This window comes from Coregonus lavaretus (genome assembly GCF_964263955.1).
Source record: "Coregonus lavaretus genome assembly, chromosome: 28".
Lineage (NCBI taxonomy): Eukaryota > Metazoa > Chordata > Actinopteri > Salmoniformes > Salmonidae > Coregonus > Coregonus lavaretus.
The window spans coordinates 40566242-40586264 of record NC_140015.1 but is presented as its reverse complement, the minus strand read 5'-3'; the positions used below and the strand labels follow the sequence as shown (position 1 = coordinate 40586264).

At 44.4% G+C, this 20023-nt stretch overlaps 1 protein-coding gene across 1 annotated transcript in view; it reads right to left on the bottom strand.

The window, feature by feature from the left end:
- The window catches only part of LOC311103281 (calcium-responsive transcription factor-like), a gene marked incomplete at its 3' end in the record, with an annotated part of 25618 nt that extends 5836 nt beyond the window's left edge, over positions 1-19782 (bottom strand). The window contains exons 1-5 of the mRNA XM_084144812.1: positions 19615-19782; positions 11968-12134; positions 11539-11649; positions 11228-11380; positions 10581-11141 (exon numbers count right to left, since the gene is read on the bottom strand). Coding sequence (XP_084000938.1) covers positions 10581-11141; positions 11228-11380; positions 11539-11649; positions 11968-12134; positions 19615-19732 — 1110 coding nt within the window. The 5' untranslated portion in view covers positions 19733-19782. The remainder of the gene's footprint in view (positions 1-10580; positions 11142-11227; positions 11381-11538; positions 11650-11967; positions 12135-19614) is intronic.
- Positions 19783-20023: the final 241 nt, after the last annotated feature.

Here is a 20023-nt window from a genome sequence, read left to right as displayed (position 1 = left end):
TGTGTTCTCAGTAAAACACCTGTTGTTAAGGGTAATGTGTGTTCTCAGTAAAACACCTGTTGTTAAGGGTAATGTGTGTTCTCAGTAAAACACCTGTTGTTAAGGGTAATGTGTATTCTCAGTAAAACACCTGTTGTTAAGGGTAATGTGTGTTCTCAGTAAAACACCTGTTGTTAAGGGTAATGTGTGTTCTCAGTAAAACACCTGTTGTTAAGGGTAATGTGTGTTCTCAGTAAAACACCTGTTGTTAAGGGTAATGTGTGTTCTCAGTAAAACACTTGTTAAGGGTAATGTGTGTTCTCAGTAAAACACCTGTTGTTAAGGGTAATGTCTGTTCTCAGTAAAACACCTGTTGTTAAGGGTAATGTGTGTTCTCAGTAAAACACCTGTTGTTAAGGGTAATGTGTGTTCTCAGTAAAACACCTGTTGTTAAGGGTAATGTGTGTTCTCAGTAAAACACCTGTTGTTAAGGGTAATGTGTGTTCTCAGTAAAACACCTGTTGTTAAGGGTAATGTGTATTCTCAGTAAAACACCTGTTGTTAAGGGTAATGTGTGTTCTCAGTAAAACACCTGTTGTTAAGGGTAATGTGTGTTCTCAGTAAAACACCTGTTGTTAAGGGTAATGTGTGTTCTCAGTAAAACACTTGTTAAGGGTAATGTGTGTTCTCAGTAAAACACCTGTTGTTAAGGGTAATGTCTGTTCTCAGTAAAACACCTGTTGTTAAGGGTAATGTGTGTTCTCAGTAAAACACCTGTTGTTAAGGGTAATGTGTGTTCTCAGTAAAACACCTGTTGTTAAGGGTAATGTGTATTCTCAGTAAAACACCTGTTGTTAAGGGTAATGTGTGTTCTCAGTAAAACACCTGTTGTTAAGGGTAATGTGTGTTCTCAGTAAAACACCTGTTGTTAAGGGTAATGTGTGTTCTCAGTAAAACACTTGTTAAGGGTAATGTGTGTTCTCAGTAAAACACCTGTTGTTAAGGGTAATGTCTGTTCTCAGTAAAACACCTGTTGTTAAGGGTAATGTGTATTCTCAGTAAAACACCTGTTGTTAAGGGTAATGTGTGTTCTCAGTAAAACACCTGTTGTTAAGGGTAATGTGTGTTCTCAGTAAATCACCTGTTGTTAAGGGTAATGTGTGTTCTCAGTAAAACACCTGTTGTTAAGAGTAATGTGTGTTCTCAGTAAAACACCTGTTGTTAAGGGTAATGTGTGTTCCCAGTAAAACACCTGAAGAAATAAAGCCATCTGATACAATACAAGGTGAGTGCTGACTGAGTCCCAAATGACACCCTATACCCTTTATAGTGCACTACTTTTGACCAGAGCCTATAGGAAATAGGGTGCCATTTGGGACGTACACTTTATAAATACACAGTTGAATACCGGTAGTATAACATAACATATTAACTGTAAGGCGAGCAGCCTCAACAACTCTCTCAACATCGTCCTCTCTCCTCACACAAAGGGCTAAGTCAAAATCCCCAGGAATTAGTTTTGTACTGTATAATAGCAATGTGTATATTTTTTATGGTATATTTAACAATTTCTTCTGTTGAGAACAATTCTACATTTCGTCTGACTTGAAACTTAAACTGTCTCCTGTTCATATTATCTGTCAAGATCTATTTCTGAGGTAGCTCTGGTCCAGTGCGTTACGTAAAGTACGATCTTTGTCCCCATGTGCAGTTGCAAACTGTACTCTGGCTTTTTTATGGCGGTTTTGGAGCAGTGGCTTCTTCCTTGCTGGGCGACCTTTCAGGTTATGTCGATATAGGACTCGTTTTACTGTGGATATAGATACTTTTGTACCCGTTTCCTCCAGCATCTTCACAAGGTCCTTTACTGTTGTTCTGGGATTGATTTGCACTTTTTGCACCAAAGTACGTTCATCTCTAGGAGACAGAATGCGTATCCTTCCTGAGCGGTATGACGGCTGCGTGGTCCCATGGTGTTTATACTTGCGTACTATTGTTTGTACAGATGAACGTGGTACCTTCAGACATTTGGAAATTGCTCCCAAGGATGAACCAGACGTGTGGAGGTCTAAAAAAAACCGACTTCAGAGGGCAAATACTCACCTTCAATGGCCACTGGCACACTGGAGAAGTGTGCTCTTCACAGATGAATCCCGGTTTCAACTGTACCAGGCAGAAGGCAGACAGCGTGTATGGCGTCGTTTTACATTTTAGCCATTTAGCAGACGCTCTTATCCAGAGCGACTTACAGGAGCAATTAGTTACAGTTGAAGTCGGAAGTTTACATACACCTTAGTCAAATACATTTAAACTCAGTTTTTCATCATTCCTGACATTTAATCCTAGTAAAAGATCCCTGTCTTAGGTCAGTTAGGATCACCACTTTATTTTAAGAATGTGAAATGTCAGAATAATAGTAGAGAGAAGGATTTATTTAAGCTTTTATTTCTTTCATCACATTCCCAGTGGGTCAGAAGTTTACATACACTCAATTAGTATTTGGTAGCATTGCCTTTAAATTATTTAACTTGGGTCAAACGTTTCGGGTAGCCTTCCACATGCTTCCCACAATAAGTTGGGTGAATTTTGGCCCATTCCTAATGACAGAGCTGGTGTAACTGAGTCAGGTTTGTAGGCCTCCTTGCTCGCAGACGCTTTTTCAGTTCTGCCCACAAATGTTCTATAAGATTGAGGTCAGGGCTTTGTGATGGCCACTCCAATACCTTGACTTTGTTGTCCTTAAGCCATTTTGCCACAACTTTGGAAGTATGCTTGGGGTCATTGACCATTTGGAAGACCCATTTGCGACCAAGTTTTAACTTCCTGACTGATGTCTTGAGATGTTGCTTCAATATATCCACATAATTTTCCTTCCTTGTGATGCCATCTATTTTGTGAAGTGTACCAGTCCCTCCTGCAGCAAAGCACCCCCACAGCATGAAGCTGCCACCCCCGTGCTTCACGGTTGGGATGGTGTTCTTCGGCTTGCAAGCCTTCCCCTTTTTCCTCCAAACATAACGATGGTCATTATGGCCAAATAGTTATATTTTTGTTTCATCAGACCAGAGGACATTTCTCCAAAAAGTACGATCTTTGTCCCCATGTGCAGTTGCAAACCGTAGTCTGGCTTTTTTATGGCGGTTTTGGAGCAGTGGCTTCTTCCTTGCTGAGCGGCCTTTCAGATTATGTCAATATAGGACTTGTTTCACTGTGGATATATATACTTTTGTACCTGTTTCCTCCAGCATCTTCACAAGGTCCTTTGCTGTTGTTCTGGGATTGATTTGCACCAAAGTACGTTAATCTCTAGGAGACAGAACGCGTCTCCTTCCTGAGCAGTATGACGGCTGCGTGGTCCCATGGTGTTTATACTTGCGTACTATTGCTTATACAGATGAACGTGGTACCTTCAGGTGTTTGGAAATTACTCCCAAGGATGAACCAGACTTGTGGAGGTCTACAATTTTTTTTCTGAGGTCTTGGCTGATTTCTTTTGATTTTCCCATGATGTCAAGCAAAGAGGCACTGAGTTTGATGTAAGGCCTTGAAATACATCCACAGGTACACCTCCAATTGACTCAAATGATGTCAATTAGCCTATCAGAAGCTTCTAAAGCCATGACATCATTTTCTGGAATTTTCCAAACTGTTTAAAGGCACAGTCAATTTAGTGTATGTAAACTTCTGACCCACTGGAATTGTGATACAGTGAATTATAAGTGAAATAATCTGTCTGTAAACAATTGTTGGAAAAATTACTTGTGTCATGCACAAAGTAGATGTCCTAACTGACTTGCCAAAACTATAGTTTGTTAACAAGAAATTTGTGGAGTGGTTGAAAAACGAGTTTTAATGACTCCAACCTAAGTGTATATAAACTTCCGACTTCAACTGTAGGCGCTGCAGAGTCCCATTAGATTGTTGACAACTTTGGCCAATCAGATAAAAATATTTATCTAAATTCACCGTGTCTGCCTTGATGTTCATAAAACTCCACCGACCCCCTCTCTTGCACAGTGGAACCCAAAACGATATGTGACCCCTTGGTTACAGTTACAGCGTTCTGCCGAGGACACCCAAACCAGAGTGGCCACAGCAAAGCCCAAGGAGCCTGACCCTCTCTGGAACGCCCAAGGAGCCTGACCCTCTCTGGAACGCCCAAGGAGCCTGATCCTCTCTGGAAAGCCCAAGGAGCCTGACCCTCTCTGGAACGCCCAAGGAGCCTGATCCTCTCTGGAACGCCCAAGGAGCCTGATCCTCTCTGGAACGCCCAAGGAGCCTGACCCTCTCTGGAACGCCCAAGGAGCCTGACCCTCTCTGGAACGCCCAAGGAGCCTGACCCTCTCTGGAACGCCCAAGGAGCCTGATCCTCTCTGGAACGCCCAAGGAGCCTGACCCTCTCTGGAACGCCCAAGGAGCCTGATCCTCTCTGGAACGCCCAAGGAGCCTGATCCTCTCTGGAACGCCCAAGGAGCCTGACCCTCTCTGGAACGCCCAAGGAGCCTGATCCTCTCTGGAACGCCCAAGGAGCCTGACCCTCTCTGGAACGCCCAAGGAGCCTGATCCTCTCTGGAACGCCCAAGGAGCCTGATCCTCTCTGGAACGCCCAAGGAGCCTGATCCTCTCTGGAACGCCCAAGGAGCCTGATCCTCTCTGGAACGCCCAAGGAGCCTGACCCTCTCTGGAACGCCCAAGGAGCCTGATCCTCTCTGGAACGCCCAAGGAGCCTGATCCTCTCTGGAACGCCCAAGGAGCCTGATCCTCTCTGGAACGCCCAAGGAGCCTGATCCTCTCTGGAACGCCCAAGGAGCCTGACCCTCTCTGGAACGCCCAAGGAGCCTGATCCTCTCTGGAACGCCCAAGGAGCCTGATCCTCTCTGGAACGCCCAAGGAGCCTGATCCTCTCTGGAACGCCCAAGGAGCCTGACCCTCTCTGGAAGTTGCTGTAGCCCTGCGTGGGATATTTAGCCTACATTGGCTATTGGTTGAGACGCAGGGCCGTTTCTCATCATTCTCGCCACCACCAGAGAGAAGACAGGAAAGAAACCACCATTTACCGACCTGCTGTAGCCTACATATTTATTTGGTTTGACATTCAATCACTATTCATGGAATTTTTGTGGTAATTAAATATAATATATTTAGAATCAGAATAAATGTTCAGTGTATTCTCAAATTGAAGCGCCCTCGCCCTCCTCCAGCACCACACACCTGTTATATCTGAGTTGTGCCTGTTGTCATAGAGATAGATAGAGGACTCATGGAAATAAACCATTTTAGCATGGACAAGGCCATTGAGGGCATCCAGTTTCACCATTTTAAAGTAGTAAACTGGGTGGGGATTCCTATGAGTTGGGAGCAATCAGCCAATGAAGAAGAAAAATGTACTACTTTAAAATGGAGATAAGAGGTAAACATGGCACAGATACAAGGATGAGTCCTCTGTCTATCTCAATGGCCTGTTGTTCACAGCGTATCTGCCCTCTCATTGGCTAGAATGGTCCCACCTGATCTCGCCTCCTCCAGCCTGCATTCCATCTCGGAGGACATGTATTTCCATTGTTAGAGCGGTCACTCAATATCTGTTTACAGTCACTGATGGTCTGTTTACCTAGCAGGTTAGGATAATTAACTTTGCAGGTTAAAACAATCCCATTGTTGACATAGCTACACAGCTCTGAGACCACCATCCGCGGGGGGACGACGACACAGCCTGACGCCTTGATCACAACGACAGCGTCATTACGCTAAATAGTACGCAGCGTCATCTGGATGTGTGCAACAAAAATTCAACATTCACCTTCTGCTACCATTTCTGAAAGCCAATGGTCCAATATTCTAGAACATTGCTGAGCATGTGCACACACGTTTTGGATTATGATAGACGCACTCCTTGATCACACCTACAGAGTCATTGCGTTTTGGTACACTAGAAGTACATTCATTTCCAATGGAACACTGCGTTTGCCTTGCAGCATTGCGTTGCAGAAGCAGTTGCAGTGAGTTCTGTAGGGTGCATAGGTTGGATTTATCTAACATATGCATCAAATTGTGTGCATAGACGGCTTGACAGAAATGGTAGCAGAAGGTGAATGTTGAACTTTTGTTGCACACGTCCAGATGATGCTGCGTACCATTGAGCTGTAGGCCTACTCCATCTAGCCACAATGGTAGAAACATAAACAGACCATCAGTCTGGACCCTTTTAATGTCTATGGTCCTGACATACCATCAGATGTATTTATTATATCCAGTGATCCATCAATGATTTGGCTTTTTATTAACTACACTGCTCAAAAAAATAAAGGGAACACTTAAACAACACAATGTAACTCCAAGTCAATCACACTTCTGTGAAATCAAACTGTCCACTTAGGAAGCAACACTGATTGACAATACATTTCACATGCTGTTGTGCAAATGGAATAGACAACAGGTGGAAATTATAGGCAATTAGCAAGACACCCCCAATAAAGGACTGGTTTTGCAGGTGGTGACCACAGACCACTTCTCAGTTCCTATGCTTCCTGGCTGATGTTTTGTACACTTTTGAATGCTGGCGGTGCTTTCACTCTAGTGGTAGCGTGAGACGGAGTCTACAACCCACACAAGTGGCTCAGGTAGTGCAGCTCATCCAGGATGGCACATCAATGCGAGGTGTGGCAAGGTGGTTTGCTGTGTCTGTCAGCGTAGTGTCCAGAGCATGGAGGCGCTACCAGGAGACAGGCCAGTACATCAGGAGACGTGGAGGAGGCCGTAGGAGGGCAACAACCCAGCAGCAGGACTGCTACCTCCGCCTTTGTGCAAGGAGGAGCACTGCCAGAGCCCTGCAAAATGACCTCCAGCAGGCCACAAATGTGCATGTGTCTGCTCAAACGGTCAGAAACAGACTCCATGAGGGTGGTATGAGGGCCCGACGTCCACAGGTGGGGGTTGTGCTTACAGCCCAACACCGTGCAGGACGTTTGGCATTTTCCAGAGAACACCAAGATTGGCAAATTCGCCACTGGCGCCCTGTGCTCTTCACAGATGAAAGCAGGTTCACACTGAGCACATGTGACAGAGTCTGAAGACGCCGTGGAGAACGTTCTGCTGCCTGCAACATCCTCCAGCATGACCGGTTTGGCGGTGGGTCAGTCATGGTGTGGGGTGGCATTTCTTTGGGGGGCCGCACAGCCCTCCATGTGCTCGCCAGAGGTAGCCTGACTGCCATTAGGTACCGAGATGAGATCCTCAGACCCCTTGTGAGACCATATGCTGGTGCGGTTGGCCCTGGGTTCCTCCTAATGCAAGACAATGCTAGACCTCATGTGGCTGGAGTGTGTCAGCAGTTCCTGCAAGAGGAAGGCATTGATGCTATGGACTGGCCCGCCCGTTCCCCAGACCTGAATCCAATTGAGCACATCTGGGACATCATGTCTTGCTCCATCCACCAACGCCACGTTGCACCACAGACTGTCCAGGAGTTGGCGGATGCTTTAGTCCAGGTCTGGGAGGAGATCCCTCAGGAGACCATCCGCCACCACATCAGGAGCATGCCCAGGCGTTGTAGGGAGGTCATGCAGGCACGTGGAGGCCACACACACTACTGAGCCTCATTTTGACTTGTTTTAAGGACATTACATCAAAGTTGGATCAGCCTGTAGTGTGGTTTTCCACTTTAATTTTGATGGTGACTCCAAATCCAGACCTCCATGGGTTGATAAATTTGATTTCCATTGATAATTTGTGTGTGATTTTGTTGTCAGCACATTCAACTATGTAAAGAAAAAAGTATTTAATAAGATATTCATTCAGATCTAGGATGTGTTATTTTAGTGTTCCCTTTATTTTTTTGAGCAGTGTATAATAAAACCAACCGTTCTAAATGCAAAATTTGTAAATGTTTAATTTATTTAACCAGGTAGGCCTAAGACCCATTGAGGTTAGAAACCTCTTTTGCAAGGGCGACCAAGAAGGCAAAACAGGGAAATAGCTGCATGTCCATAAAATAAAATAAAAACATACACACAAAAGACAAAGTATCACAATTTACAGACACCGATTAAAAACAACTGTAGCTATCAAAAAAAACAGTCTTCGATCAGAGTTTTAAAAATAGACTGACTTTCATATATTTTGAAGCATGTTCCAGGATGAAGGGGCATTATGGGAAAAATATTGTTTCCCCCATCTCAGTTCTAGCCTTAGGAACAGACAAGGACAGCAGAGACTATGAACATTGTATTGATGCCGTGTTCACGTGCTAGTCGGAACTCTGAATTTCCGACTTGCTAACTGGTTGTAGTTGTACACGTGCCGTGTTCCACGCATCAGTAAGTTGGAAATATCAGAGTTTCCTAGTTCCGACTAGCAAGTCAACGGGGCACGAGTGACTAATCTGGTCAGTACGGAACACAGAGATACAAAGGGAGGTGTCCTATCAATGCTTTGTACACCAAAGTGTACGAGTGCTTTAGCCTCCTGGTGGAGAGAGCGGTCCATTGCACCTAGGCATACAACTCACAGCGATGGGTGCGTGATCTAGCATTGGTGATATATCTAGCACCCCGGTAAACCCCTGCATTAATCCGTCCCGGACCATAATGCAGTGTGTCCAGAGTTAAGGTAGGCTGACTTGCTGAGGCCTGCATAAAGACACTATCACCATAATCCAGCACAGAGTTTTAAAAAGTGCTTTGAATATGATCCTTTCTGACTGACATTGAAAAACAAGATTTGTTCCTAAAATAAAAACCCAATGTCAACTTCAGGTCCTTGGTGAAGTTATCAATGTGCCGTTTAAAATTCAGTTTTTCATCTAACCAAATCCCAAGATACTTATAGGTAACCCTATCAATTTGCTGGCCTTTTAGAGTTAAAATCTTCAAGTGACTCCATCTGTCTACTTTCAGAGAAGAGAAAACCATAAATTAACTTTTGCTTGCATTAAGCACAAGTTTCAATTTGAAAAGTTGCTTTTGAACATCATCAAAAGCCAACAGAGATGCAACCAGACCAGAGGCCCCTTGGTTCACCTGTTATGGACATGCACACGTTTACAACAGTTCTGGATGATTCCCTTTGGCCCAAGACTGTTCCTACTCTCAGATCCCTCTGAACTGAAACATGTGGCAAACTACACTCGGGATTGGACACAAACTACCCTGCTCTGTGCCTGCAAAATGATAATCCCCAAATAGAAGAGCCATTACATTGATACAGGTCAGGAGTGGTCTGTGCTAATGGTTAAGACTGCTGCATATGAACGCCTTTCTTACAAACTGATTAAGCACATAAATAATGTTTGCGTTAAGGTGGGCTAGCCATCTATGCAATATGTCACACCCCCTCCCACCTCAGATAGCACGTTGACGACCGTCGTGATTCTTGTCCTGGAGGCGGAACGGAGCCATTTCCCCTTAGATAGACCAGCTGCAAAGTCCAAATTGGCTATATTGCAAAAATTCATGCAAACAAACATTTGATTTTTGATCTTACTTTAAGGTTAGGCATTAGGGTTAGCAGTGTGGTTAAGGTTAGGGTTAGGCATTAGGGTTAGCAGTGTGGTTAAGGTTAGGGTTAGGCATTAGGGTTAGCAGTGTGGTTAAGGTTAGGGTTAGGCATTAGGGTTAGCAGTGTGGTTAAGGTTAGGGTTAGGCATTAGGGTTAGCAGTGTGGTTAAGGTTAGGGTTAGGCATTAGGGTTAGCAGTGTGGTTAAGGTTAGGGTTAGGCATTAGGGTTAGCAGTGTGGTTAAGGTTAGGGTTAGGCATTAGGGTTAGCAGTGTGGTTAAGGTTAGGTTTAAAATCAGATGTTATTACTGTGGCTGTGCCAGCTAGTGACCACTCTGCAGAGCTGCCTCCAGAACAAGATTCATGACAAAACAACACTAACCTGCCCTCAGATTGCATCCACCTCTTGACACCCCCATAACATCTGCTGTTTTTTCTTTTAATTTGTCCTTCAACTCAGTTCAAGGTTCCACGTTTAACGGTCAACCGTTACTTTATTTGGGCACTTACTATAGTCATTTATCTTGAGATGAGAAAATATGTTTTATCAAGTTGTGTTAACATTAGTTGAAATAAAAGTTACACTACCCAAAAGATACTCAATTGGTGGAAGGTCTCCACACACTCCGTCCTCAGCCCTAGGCTCAATGCCAACAAGGTCTCCACACACTCCGTCCTCAGCCCTAGGCTCAATGCCAACAAGGTCTCCACACACTCTGTCCTCAGCCCTAGGCTCAATGACAACAAGGTAGTGTAACTTTACTCTCCCGAGTGGCGCTGTGGTCTAAGGCACTGCATCGCAGTGCTAGCTGTGCCACTAGAGATCCTGGGGCGGCGCACAATTGGCCCAGTGTCGTCCAGGGTAGGGGAGGGAATGGCCGGCAGGGATGTAGCTCAGTTGGTAGAGCATGGCGTTTGCAACGCCAGGGTTGTGGGTTCGATTCCCACGGGGGGCCAGTATGAAAAATAAAAAAATAATGTATGCACTCACTAACTGTAAGTCGCTCTGGATAAGAGCGTCTGCTAAATGACTAAATATGTAAATGTAAATGTCTCCACACAGCCCTACTACCCTAGGGTCAATGCCAACAAGGTATCCACACTCACTATGTCCTCTGTATGCTGTTCTACCCCGCCTGTGAAAGGGTGTGATGCGCTCTTGGTTGGTAGGGGGTCCATGGCCTTCTCAGCTTTTCTCTTCCTTGGAGAAAAGGTCAGTGGAAGGCCTGTATCCTGTGGAACATTGGCCTTCATATCCAGCAACACGCTTTTGAGACGTGAAGACAGGTCAGTCATGCACTGTTCATCTTGGAGATGATAAGTGAGGTCTGTGATCTCTTTAAGATATCCTGCACATTGCTTCCTCAACTGCAACACCTTTCTAGAGGACCTCTTCTTTCCTCTTCTAGATGGACCTTCGTCTGGACGTTCAATGTTGGGGTCTCTGGTGGCCTGCTTGGTCTTAAACATGACATTTCTTATGTCACTGTCAGTCGGGTAATACCGCCTGCGAGTAGGTGGAGGGGGCTGCTCTCCACAGAAAAGCTCTTCCACTACAAAGGTGTTAAGATGACACTTCATTTCAGTCATCTTTCTCACACCAGACAGAGTCAGCTGCTCAATCTTCTCTCTCAGCCTGGCATCTACAGCTTCCCTAACATAAGCTTCCTGTTGGAGAAAGAATACATGGGTTTATCATAAAGGGGTCAGTGGGTATCTTAATCAACATTCTATTATATAGATTATATATTTACCTCACCAACAACTGCATGTGAGCTATGCTCAGAGAGGGAGGGGAACCTGACGCAGTAGACAACCTCTGCCTTCACGGAGCTGGGTGTTTCACTTAGTGCTGCCTTCAGAGTTTGGGAGGCCTCCTTTTTAGAGCGCACTGTACTTTCCTCAATCTAGACATCAAATAATGTGGTATTTGTTAAATATGTACTGTTACTATGTACAGCGTTAGGCTGTTTCACAGGCTGCGTTTACACAGGCAGCGCAATTCTGATTTTTTTAGACTTTGACCAACTGTAGGCCTAGACCTTGATACTTTAAAAAAATGTACCTTAAAATCAGGAAAGCGGATAACGTGGGCGATGTTTATTATAGCCTTGCAGTCCACCTTTTTGGTACTTTGTACCAGTTTCCGTTTCTGTAGAAAGGCATGGTCTTCAAGCTGAGGAAGATAGCAAAACATTTAATAATAATAAAAATAATAAACAATTTGACTTCCATAGCACTTTTCTAGACAGACACCTAAAGCTCTTTACAGTGTATGGGGAAACTCACCACCCTAACCCCACTTACATACTCTTGCAATAAGTGCTTTGGGATCTTTAGTGACCACAGAGTTAGGACACCCATTTAACATCCCATCTTCTTCCATTTTATTGAGGAACATTCCATTGTTAGGTAGTACTAAAACATTATTAAAATTAAATTAATGTTGTAAAAGTGTATGGTATAAATTACATTGATCCGTCTACTAACTTACTTCCTTCTTGTCCCTTTCAGCAGCATATTTCTCTTTGGCTTTTGTTTGTCTGTCTTTCCCCTGGTGGCATTCATACGTCTTTGTGCCAACAACTTGAAAGGGAACACCATTGAATGGGAGGCTTTTACTCTCCCAGCTGAGTTTTTTCTGTGCCAAAGGCTGTGCATCTGTTCAAGGTCAAGAATATGTTATATTACCATTAGAATGATAGGCTTTTAGGGAAACTAACAGAGTTGCTCTTTCAAATAACTCATCTGTGCTTGGAATTGAAACCCTTATGCTGACGATGCACTAGCAATTTTGAGGCAATAAGGTCGAGCATTGTTGCCAGCAATGGCTGCCAACTACTATTTCATACCGCACTCTAGAATGTACTCTTAAGGAGTGAGTGAGTCTACCATTACTCCTTAAGGTCCAAGGACCTTATACACTACATGACCAAAAGTATGTGGACACCTGCTCGTCGAACATCTCATTCCAAAATCACGGGCATTAATATGGAGTTGGTCCCCCCCTTTTGCTGCTATAACAGCCTCCACTCTTCTGGGAAGGCTTTCCACTAGATGTTGGAACATTGCTGCGGGGACTTTCATTCAGCCACAAGAGCATTAGTGAGGTCGGGCACTGATGTTGGGCGATTAGGCCTGGCTCGCAGTCGACGTTCCAATTCATCCCAAAGGTGTTCGATGGGGGTTGAGGTCAGGGCTCTGTGCAGGCCAGTCAAGTTCTTCCACACCGATCTACAAACCATTTCTGTATGGACCTCGCTTTGTGCACGGGGGCATTGTCATGCTGAAACAGGAAAGGGCCTTCCCCAAACTGTTGCCACAAAGTTGGACCTTTACACCACTCCAGCCGACGCTTGGCATTGCGCATGGTGATCTTAGGCTTGTGTGTGGCTGCTCGGCCATGGAAACCCATTTCATGAAGCTCCCTTCAAACAGTTATTGTGCTGACATTGCTTCCAGAGGCAGCTTGGAACTCGGTAGTGAGTGTTGCAACCGAGGACAGACGATTTTTACGCGCTACGCACTTCAGCGGTCCCGTTCTATGAGCTTGTGTGGCCTACCACTTCGCGGCTGAGCGGTTGTCTCCTAGACGTTTCCACTTCACAATAACAGCACTTACAGTTGACCGGGGCAGCTCTAGCAGGGCAGAAATTTGACTTGTTGGAAAGGTGGCATCCTATGACGATGCAACTTTAAAAGTCACGGAGCTCTTCAGTAAGGCCATTCTACTGCCAATGTTTGTCTATGGAGATTGCATGGCTGTATGCTCGATTTTTATACACCTGTCAGCAATGGGTGCTGCTGAAATAGCCGAATCCACTAATTTGAAGGGGTGTCCACATACTTTTGGTGATGTAGTGTATGTTATTTTCAGAGGTAGAATGCCTCTGGCAGCCAAAACAGCCAAATCCATCTAAACGTGAATAGACTCAATTGCGATACGGTTCTAGAAACATAAAGCCCTTTACCTTCATATCACCTCAAAATAATATACACTTACTGTAGAGCTGGGATGATAAATTAAATGATCGACACCTTCCATACCGACCACTTATCACATGCATTTGGCTGATATCGTTCATTATGATATCGTTCAGTCTATAGTAGAGAAATGTGAAGTTTTAAATAAGTTTGCTAATATGGGGGATTGTTAAATGGGGCAATTGATGGCTATAACAATCAAAATAGTAGTAGTAGTAGTTTAAAGGGTAATATATATATATATTTTTTTTTTACTTATCATTTTATTTATCTTTATTGCATTAATTCAGGCAATTTAACGCGATATGTTTTTTTGTCTTTTACTGGGGTGTAATGGTTCACCAAACCCACGGTTCGGTACGCATTGCGGTTACGGTTCGGTTTCAGTACAGCGGGAAAATGAAATGCCAACAGTTATTGTAGTTCCTATTGCACCCCATTGGTGGCCCAAGTTCAGCTTCTGTGACAGCATTCACAATGTTCCTGTGACAGGGATTGTTGTGTTGGGCCTCTCAAGTAGAGGTCTTCATCGTTCCAAAAAGTTGGACCCGTTCCGAAATGGATTTGGGGCTTTCCCACCCGGACCCGATGTGCATAAATACAGTGAGGGAAAAAAGTATTTGATCCCCTGCTGATTTTGTAAGTTTGCCCACTGACAAAGACATGATCAGTCTATAATTTTAATGGTAGGTTTATTTGAACAGTGAGAGACAGAATAACAACAACAAAATACAGAAAAACGCATGTCAGAAATGTTATAAATTGAATTGCATTTTAATGAGGGAAATAAGTATTTGACCCCCTCTCAATCAGAAAGATTTCTGGCTCCCAGGTGTCTTTTATACAGGTAACGAGCTGAGATTAGGAGCACACTCTTAAAGGGAGTGCTCCTAATCTCAGCTTGTTACCTGTATAAAAGACACCTGTCCACAGAAGCAATCAATCAGTCAGATTCCAAACTCTCCACCATGGCCAAGACCAAAGAGCTCTCCAAGGATGTCAGGGACAAGATTGTAGACCTACACAAGGCTGGAATGGGCTACAAGACCATCGCCAAGCAGCTTGGTGAGAAGGTGACAACAGTTGGTGCGATTATTCGCAAATGGAAGAAACACAAAATAACTGTCAATCTCCCTCGGCCTGGGGCTCCATGCAAGATCTCACCTCGTGGAGTTGCAATGATCATGAGAACGGTGAGGAATCAGCCCAGAACTACACGGGAGGATCTTGTCAATGATCTCAAGGCAGCTGGGACCATAGTCACCAAGAAAACAATTGGTAACACACTACGCCGTGAAGGACTGAAATCCTGCAGCGCCCGCAAGGTCCCCCTGCTCAAGAAAGCGCATATACAGGGCCGTCTGAAGTTTGCCAATGAACATCTGAATGATTCAGAGGAGAACTGGGTGAAAGTGTTGTGGTCAGATGAGACCGAAATTGAGCTCTTTGGTATCAACTCAACTCGCCATGTTTGGAGGAGGAGGAATGCTGCCTATGACCCCAAGAACACCATCCCCACTGTCAAACATGGAGGTGGAAACATTATGCTTTGGGGGTGTTTTTCTGCTAAGGGGACAGGACAACTTCACCGCATCAAAGGGACGATGGACGGGGCCATGTACCGTCAAATCTTGGGTGAGAACCTCCTTCCCTCAGCCAGGGCATTGAAAATGGGTCGTGGATGGGTATTCCAGCATGACAATGACCCAAAACACACGGCCAAGGCAACAATGGAGTGGCTCAAGAAGAAGCACATTAAGGTCCTGGAGTGGCCTAGCCAGTCTCCAGACCTTAATCCCATAGAAAATCTGTGGAGGGAGCTGAAGGTTCGAGTTGACAAACATCAGCCTCGAAACCTTAATGACTTGGAGAATATCTGCAAAGAGGAGTGGGACAAAATCCCTCCTGAGATGTGTGCAAACCTGGTGGCCAACTACAAGAAACATCTGACCTCTGTGATTGCCAACAAGGGTTTTGCCACCAAGTACTAAGTCATGTTTTGCAGAGGGGTCAAATACTTATTTCCCTCATTAAAATGCAAATCATTTTATAACATTTTTGACATGCGTTTTTCTGGATTTTCTTGTTGTTATTCTGTCTCTCACTGTTCAAATAAACCTACCATTAAAATTATAGACTGATCATTTCTTTGTCAGTGGGCAAGCGTACAAAATCAGCAGGGGATCAAATACTTTTTTCCCTCACTGTACATTTAGAAAATACAGTGCCTTCGGAAAGTATTCAGATCCCTTTACTTTTTCAACATTTTGTTACGTTACAGCCTTATCCTAAAATGCATTAAAAAATTATAATCCTCAGCAATCTATACACAACACCCCATAATGACAAAGCGAAAACAGGTTTGTCAAAATTTTGGAAAATTCATACAACTTAAAGAAATACCTTATTTACGTATTCAGAACCTTTGCTATGAGACTCGAGCTCAGGTGCATCCTGTTTCCATTGATCATCCTTGAGATGTTTCTACAACTTGATTGGAGTCCACCTGTGGTAAATTCAATTGATTGGACATGATTTGGAAAGGCACACACCTGTCTATATAAGGTCCCACAGTTGACAGTGCATGTCAGAGCAAAAACCAAGCAATAAGTTCGAAGGAATTGTCCGTAGAGCTCCGAGACAGGATTGAGTCGAGGCACAGATCTGGGGAAGGGTACCAAAAAATGTATGCAGCATTGAAGGTCCCCAAGAACACAGTGGCCTCCATCATTCTTAAATGGAAGAAGTTTGGAACCACCAGGACTCTTCCTAGAACTGGCCGCCCGGACAAAATGAGCAATCGGGGGAGAAGTGCCTTGGTCAGGGAGGTGACCAAAAACCCGATGGTCACTCTGACAGAGCTCAAGAGTTCCTCTGTGGAGATGGGAGAACCTTCCAGAAGGACAACCATCTCTGCAGCACTCACCAATCTGGCCTTTATGGTAGAGTGGCCAGACGGAAGCCACTCCTCAGTAAAAGGCACATGACAGCCCGCTTGGAGTTTGCCAAAAGGCACCTAAAGACTCTCAGACCATGAGAAACACGATTCTCTGGTCTGATGAAACCAAGATTGAACTCTCTTGGCCTGAATGCCAAGCGTGTCGTCTGGAGGAAACCTGGCACCATCCCTACGGTGAAGCATGGTGGTGGCAGCATCATGCCGTGGATATGTTTTTCAGCAGCAGGGAGGCTAGTCAGGATCGAGGGAAAGATGAACGGAGCAAAGTATAGAGAGATCCTTGATGAGAACCTGCTCCAGAGCGCTCAGGACCTCAGACTGGGGCGAAGGTTCACCTTCCAACAGGACAAAAACCTAAGAAAACAGCCAACAACGCAGGAGTGGCTTCGGGACAAGTCTCTGAATGTCCTTGAGTGGCCCAGTCAGAGCCCGGACTTGAACCCGATCGAATCCAACCTGCTCCCCATCCAACCTGACAGGATCTGCAGAGATGAATGGGAGAAACTCCCCAAATACAGGTGTGCCAAGCTTGTAGCGTCATACCCAAGAAGACTCAAGGCTGTAATTGCTGCCAAAGGTGCTTCAACAAAGAGTAAAGGTTCTGAATACTTATGTAAATGTCATATTACGGTTTTTAATTTTAATAAAAATGTGCAGAAATTTCTCGAAACCTCTTTTTGATTTTGATAAATGCACAAAATTGGCAATCAGGTAGCCTGATTCCAGATGTGTAAACAAGCTTATTAGGGAAATTGTTCTTCTTGCACAGCATGTAAAGGGTTAAATCAAACTATTACATTAATCTGACTATTCATAATAATCGTATTATTGCATACTCAGTCCCAGCCGTGTTCCTATTGGTCAGTCCCCGGGATCGGCTCGTAACACCAGCCACACGATAAAGGCAAACATATTGTGACACTGACAGAACTTTGTCTGAGCGTACGACCGCACGTAGTGGTTCTTAAATCAGCAGACCTAGACCCTGTCACACTCAACGAGCCAAGATGTCCGACAATCTTTTACAACCTAAGAATTTGCCCACGACTTGGAAATTTTGTCTGGGATGGTAAAATCGTGGCATACGGAAGGATAAAATCATACAGTCTGCAAAGGCCTTAAGATACGTTTTTTTGCTGAGGAGGTCTTAAGGCGTCAGCTTCCCATCCTAAACAGTTTGGAACAGTAGGTGCATATATTATGATTACATTTTGTGACGTTTTTGTTCGTTTTGGTCTTCAGCAAGGGTTTCTTCGGCTGTTCGTGCTGACGTCGGTAGCCGAAGTCGACACCCCCTTCGTTGGTGATCGGTCAACAGTAGAGATTCTTCATATGCGTAAGGCTTTAGTCGTGCAATTTTACATCTTAACTAAGATGTTTGGTGCAGTATTTCTCAAGTAAAATGTTTTGCCCTAACAGCCGGAAACAAAACTTGCCGAACACCAAAAATGAACAAAAACGTCACAAAATGTCCTCATAATATATGCACAAACTGTTTTGGCTGGAAAGCATCTGGACACCTTTAAGGCGTCCCGTGCTTCAGTTCGGCTGGTGCCTAGCCAAACTCAGCTGGGCAAACGGAAGGAGTGTGCTTGCATACTCCCTTAAAAAGACCGTCGCCTGGAAAATGAGAAAAAAACACAGCAATAGTATTGGTTGTCCATTTTGAGACGCGGTAGCCAAAATAGTCCGAATTAATCTAAGGCAAGAAATCTGTCATTAATTTTGACATTTTTGCCTAGGAGATCTTAGTCGCGCAATTTTACATCAACTAAGATCGATGTTTGGTGCAGTATTTCTCAATGAAAAAATTTACATGAAAACGAGTCGTCTCTAGTTGACTGACAGACTTTATTGTAGAATCCCTACTGTTGACCAATCACAGACGAAGTGGCGTAGACTTCGGCTTGCCGCTAGAAAAATTTTTGGGTGCCCGAACCTCAGACAGAAGGGGTGACCCAGACACGTCACAGGGGCTATAAAGCTGAAGCATCCCTTCAGAACATTTTCTCACCACCAAACAGTGTTGCCAACTTAGCGACTTTGTCGCTATATTTAGCGAGTATTCAGACCCCTCTAGCGACACATTTTCAAAAAAGCAACTAGCAACAAATCTAGCAACTTTTTCTGGTGTTATTGGAGACTTTTGGAGACTCTGACGTGAAAGCACGTATCGTTCTTACTCTTCTCAACGAGCAGCGGGTGCTTTGTTACCCCCGTCCCAAAGCACTCACAGGCGGCCCAGTCCTCGTGCAGCAGTCCCTCCCAGCTGCAGTCAGAGCAGGAGATGTTCACCCCTCCGAGTCCAGACTGCAAATGAATCGCGCATGCGGGGAAGCCGCCGCTGGCTGATCCCGCCTTGGGCGGGATGTAAATGTAGGGTGTTTTCTACTCACTTTTTGTCTCTCCCATGACGTTATTCCTCTCTCCTACAGCATTCATCACAATTACATGCGCATGGCCAATTATGCAAATTATGTCATTTATGGCAATGACGTCATTTAGGGACTTTTAGGACAGCCAATAGCTACTTTCCTTACTGAGGAGTTGGCAACACTGCCACCAAATATAGTAGTGAGAGGAAGTCCAGTCGTACTGGGCCGACATTCTACTAATTTTCTCATCGATGAAACATCTGATCTCAATACATGTTTCTGTTCCAAAACTAGAATCTGTTACGAGCGTTGTTTAAGAGTGCAAGGTAAAATTGAGTTTGTGCTTGGCTTTGCCCACTATAAACAACACAGATGAACTAATTTGGGTAATTATAAATATATTAGCCCGAACAGCCAAAAAAATAACTTATCTATGTCCAAAACTAACAAATAAGTCAAAATGTGCATATATTATGATGACTAACTTTTCCGAACTGTTTCGGATGGGAAGCATCTGGACGCCTTTAGCAAGAGCTTCGGTTCAGCGTCGGTGCTTCAGCCCTCAGCTGATGAAACCGACCATGGAATAACTGACTGAGAAGGGAAAACCCCACTCCGTTGCCAGCAACATTGCTCCCAGAACATCGCCAGTGTATCATTAGCCCTACGAAGCTCGCCGTCACGTAAGTAGTTATTTCAACAGTAACTCATGAAAAGGTCTAATTTATTAGGCTAGTGTATCATCAGCTTTAGGTCATTTTAGATGAGTAGAACAAGTAAGCTACTTGCTACCTAATGTTAGCTAGTAAAAAAAAGAACGTACCCTTTTGCCCAAAATGTTTGTCCTTTCGCAATGTTATGAATTTTAGTGACGTATCCAATTCTTGTTCCCGAATGTATTTAGTTATTTGGTCCTCAAACTTGAACTCGAGATATGCCATATCGAAAATATGGCGTTTTCCACCATAGATATAAAGCAGTGTACTTGCACAGTTCCTAAACCCAGAGGCGCAACATCGCGAGACTTCCGGGAATGTTTGCGAAACAGACCAGGCCGAGGCCTAGATCACACGGACAGTATAATGGCGTTTTGGTGACACCAGAGGTACATTCATTTCCAATGGAACGCTGCGTTTGCCTTGCAGCGTTGCAGAGGCAGTTGCAGTACGTTCTGTGTGGTGCATACGTTGGATTTATCGAACGTATGCGTCCAACTGTATACATAGACGGCT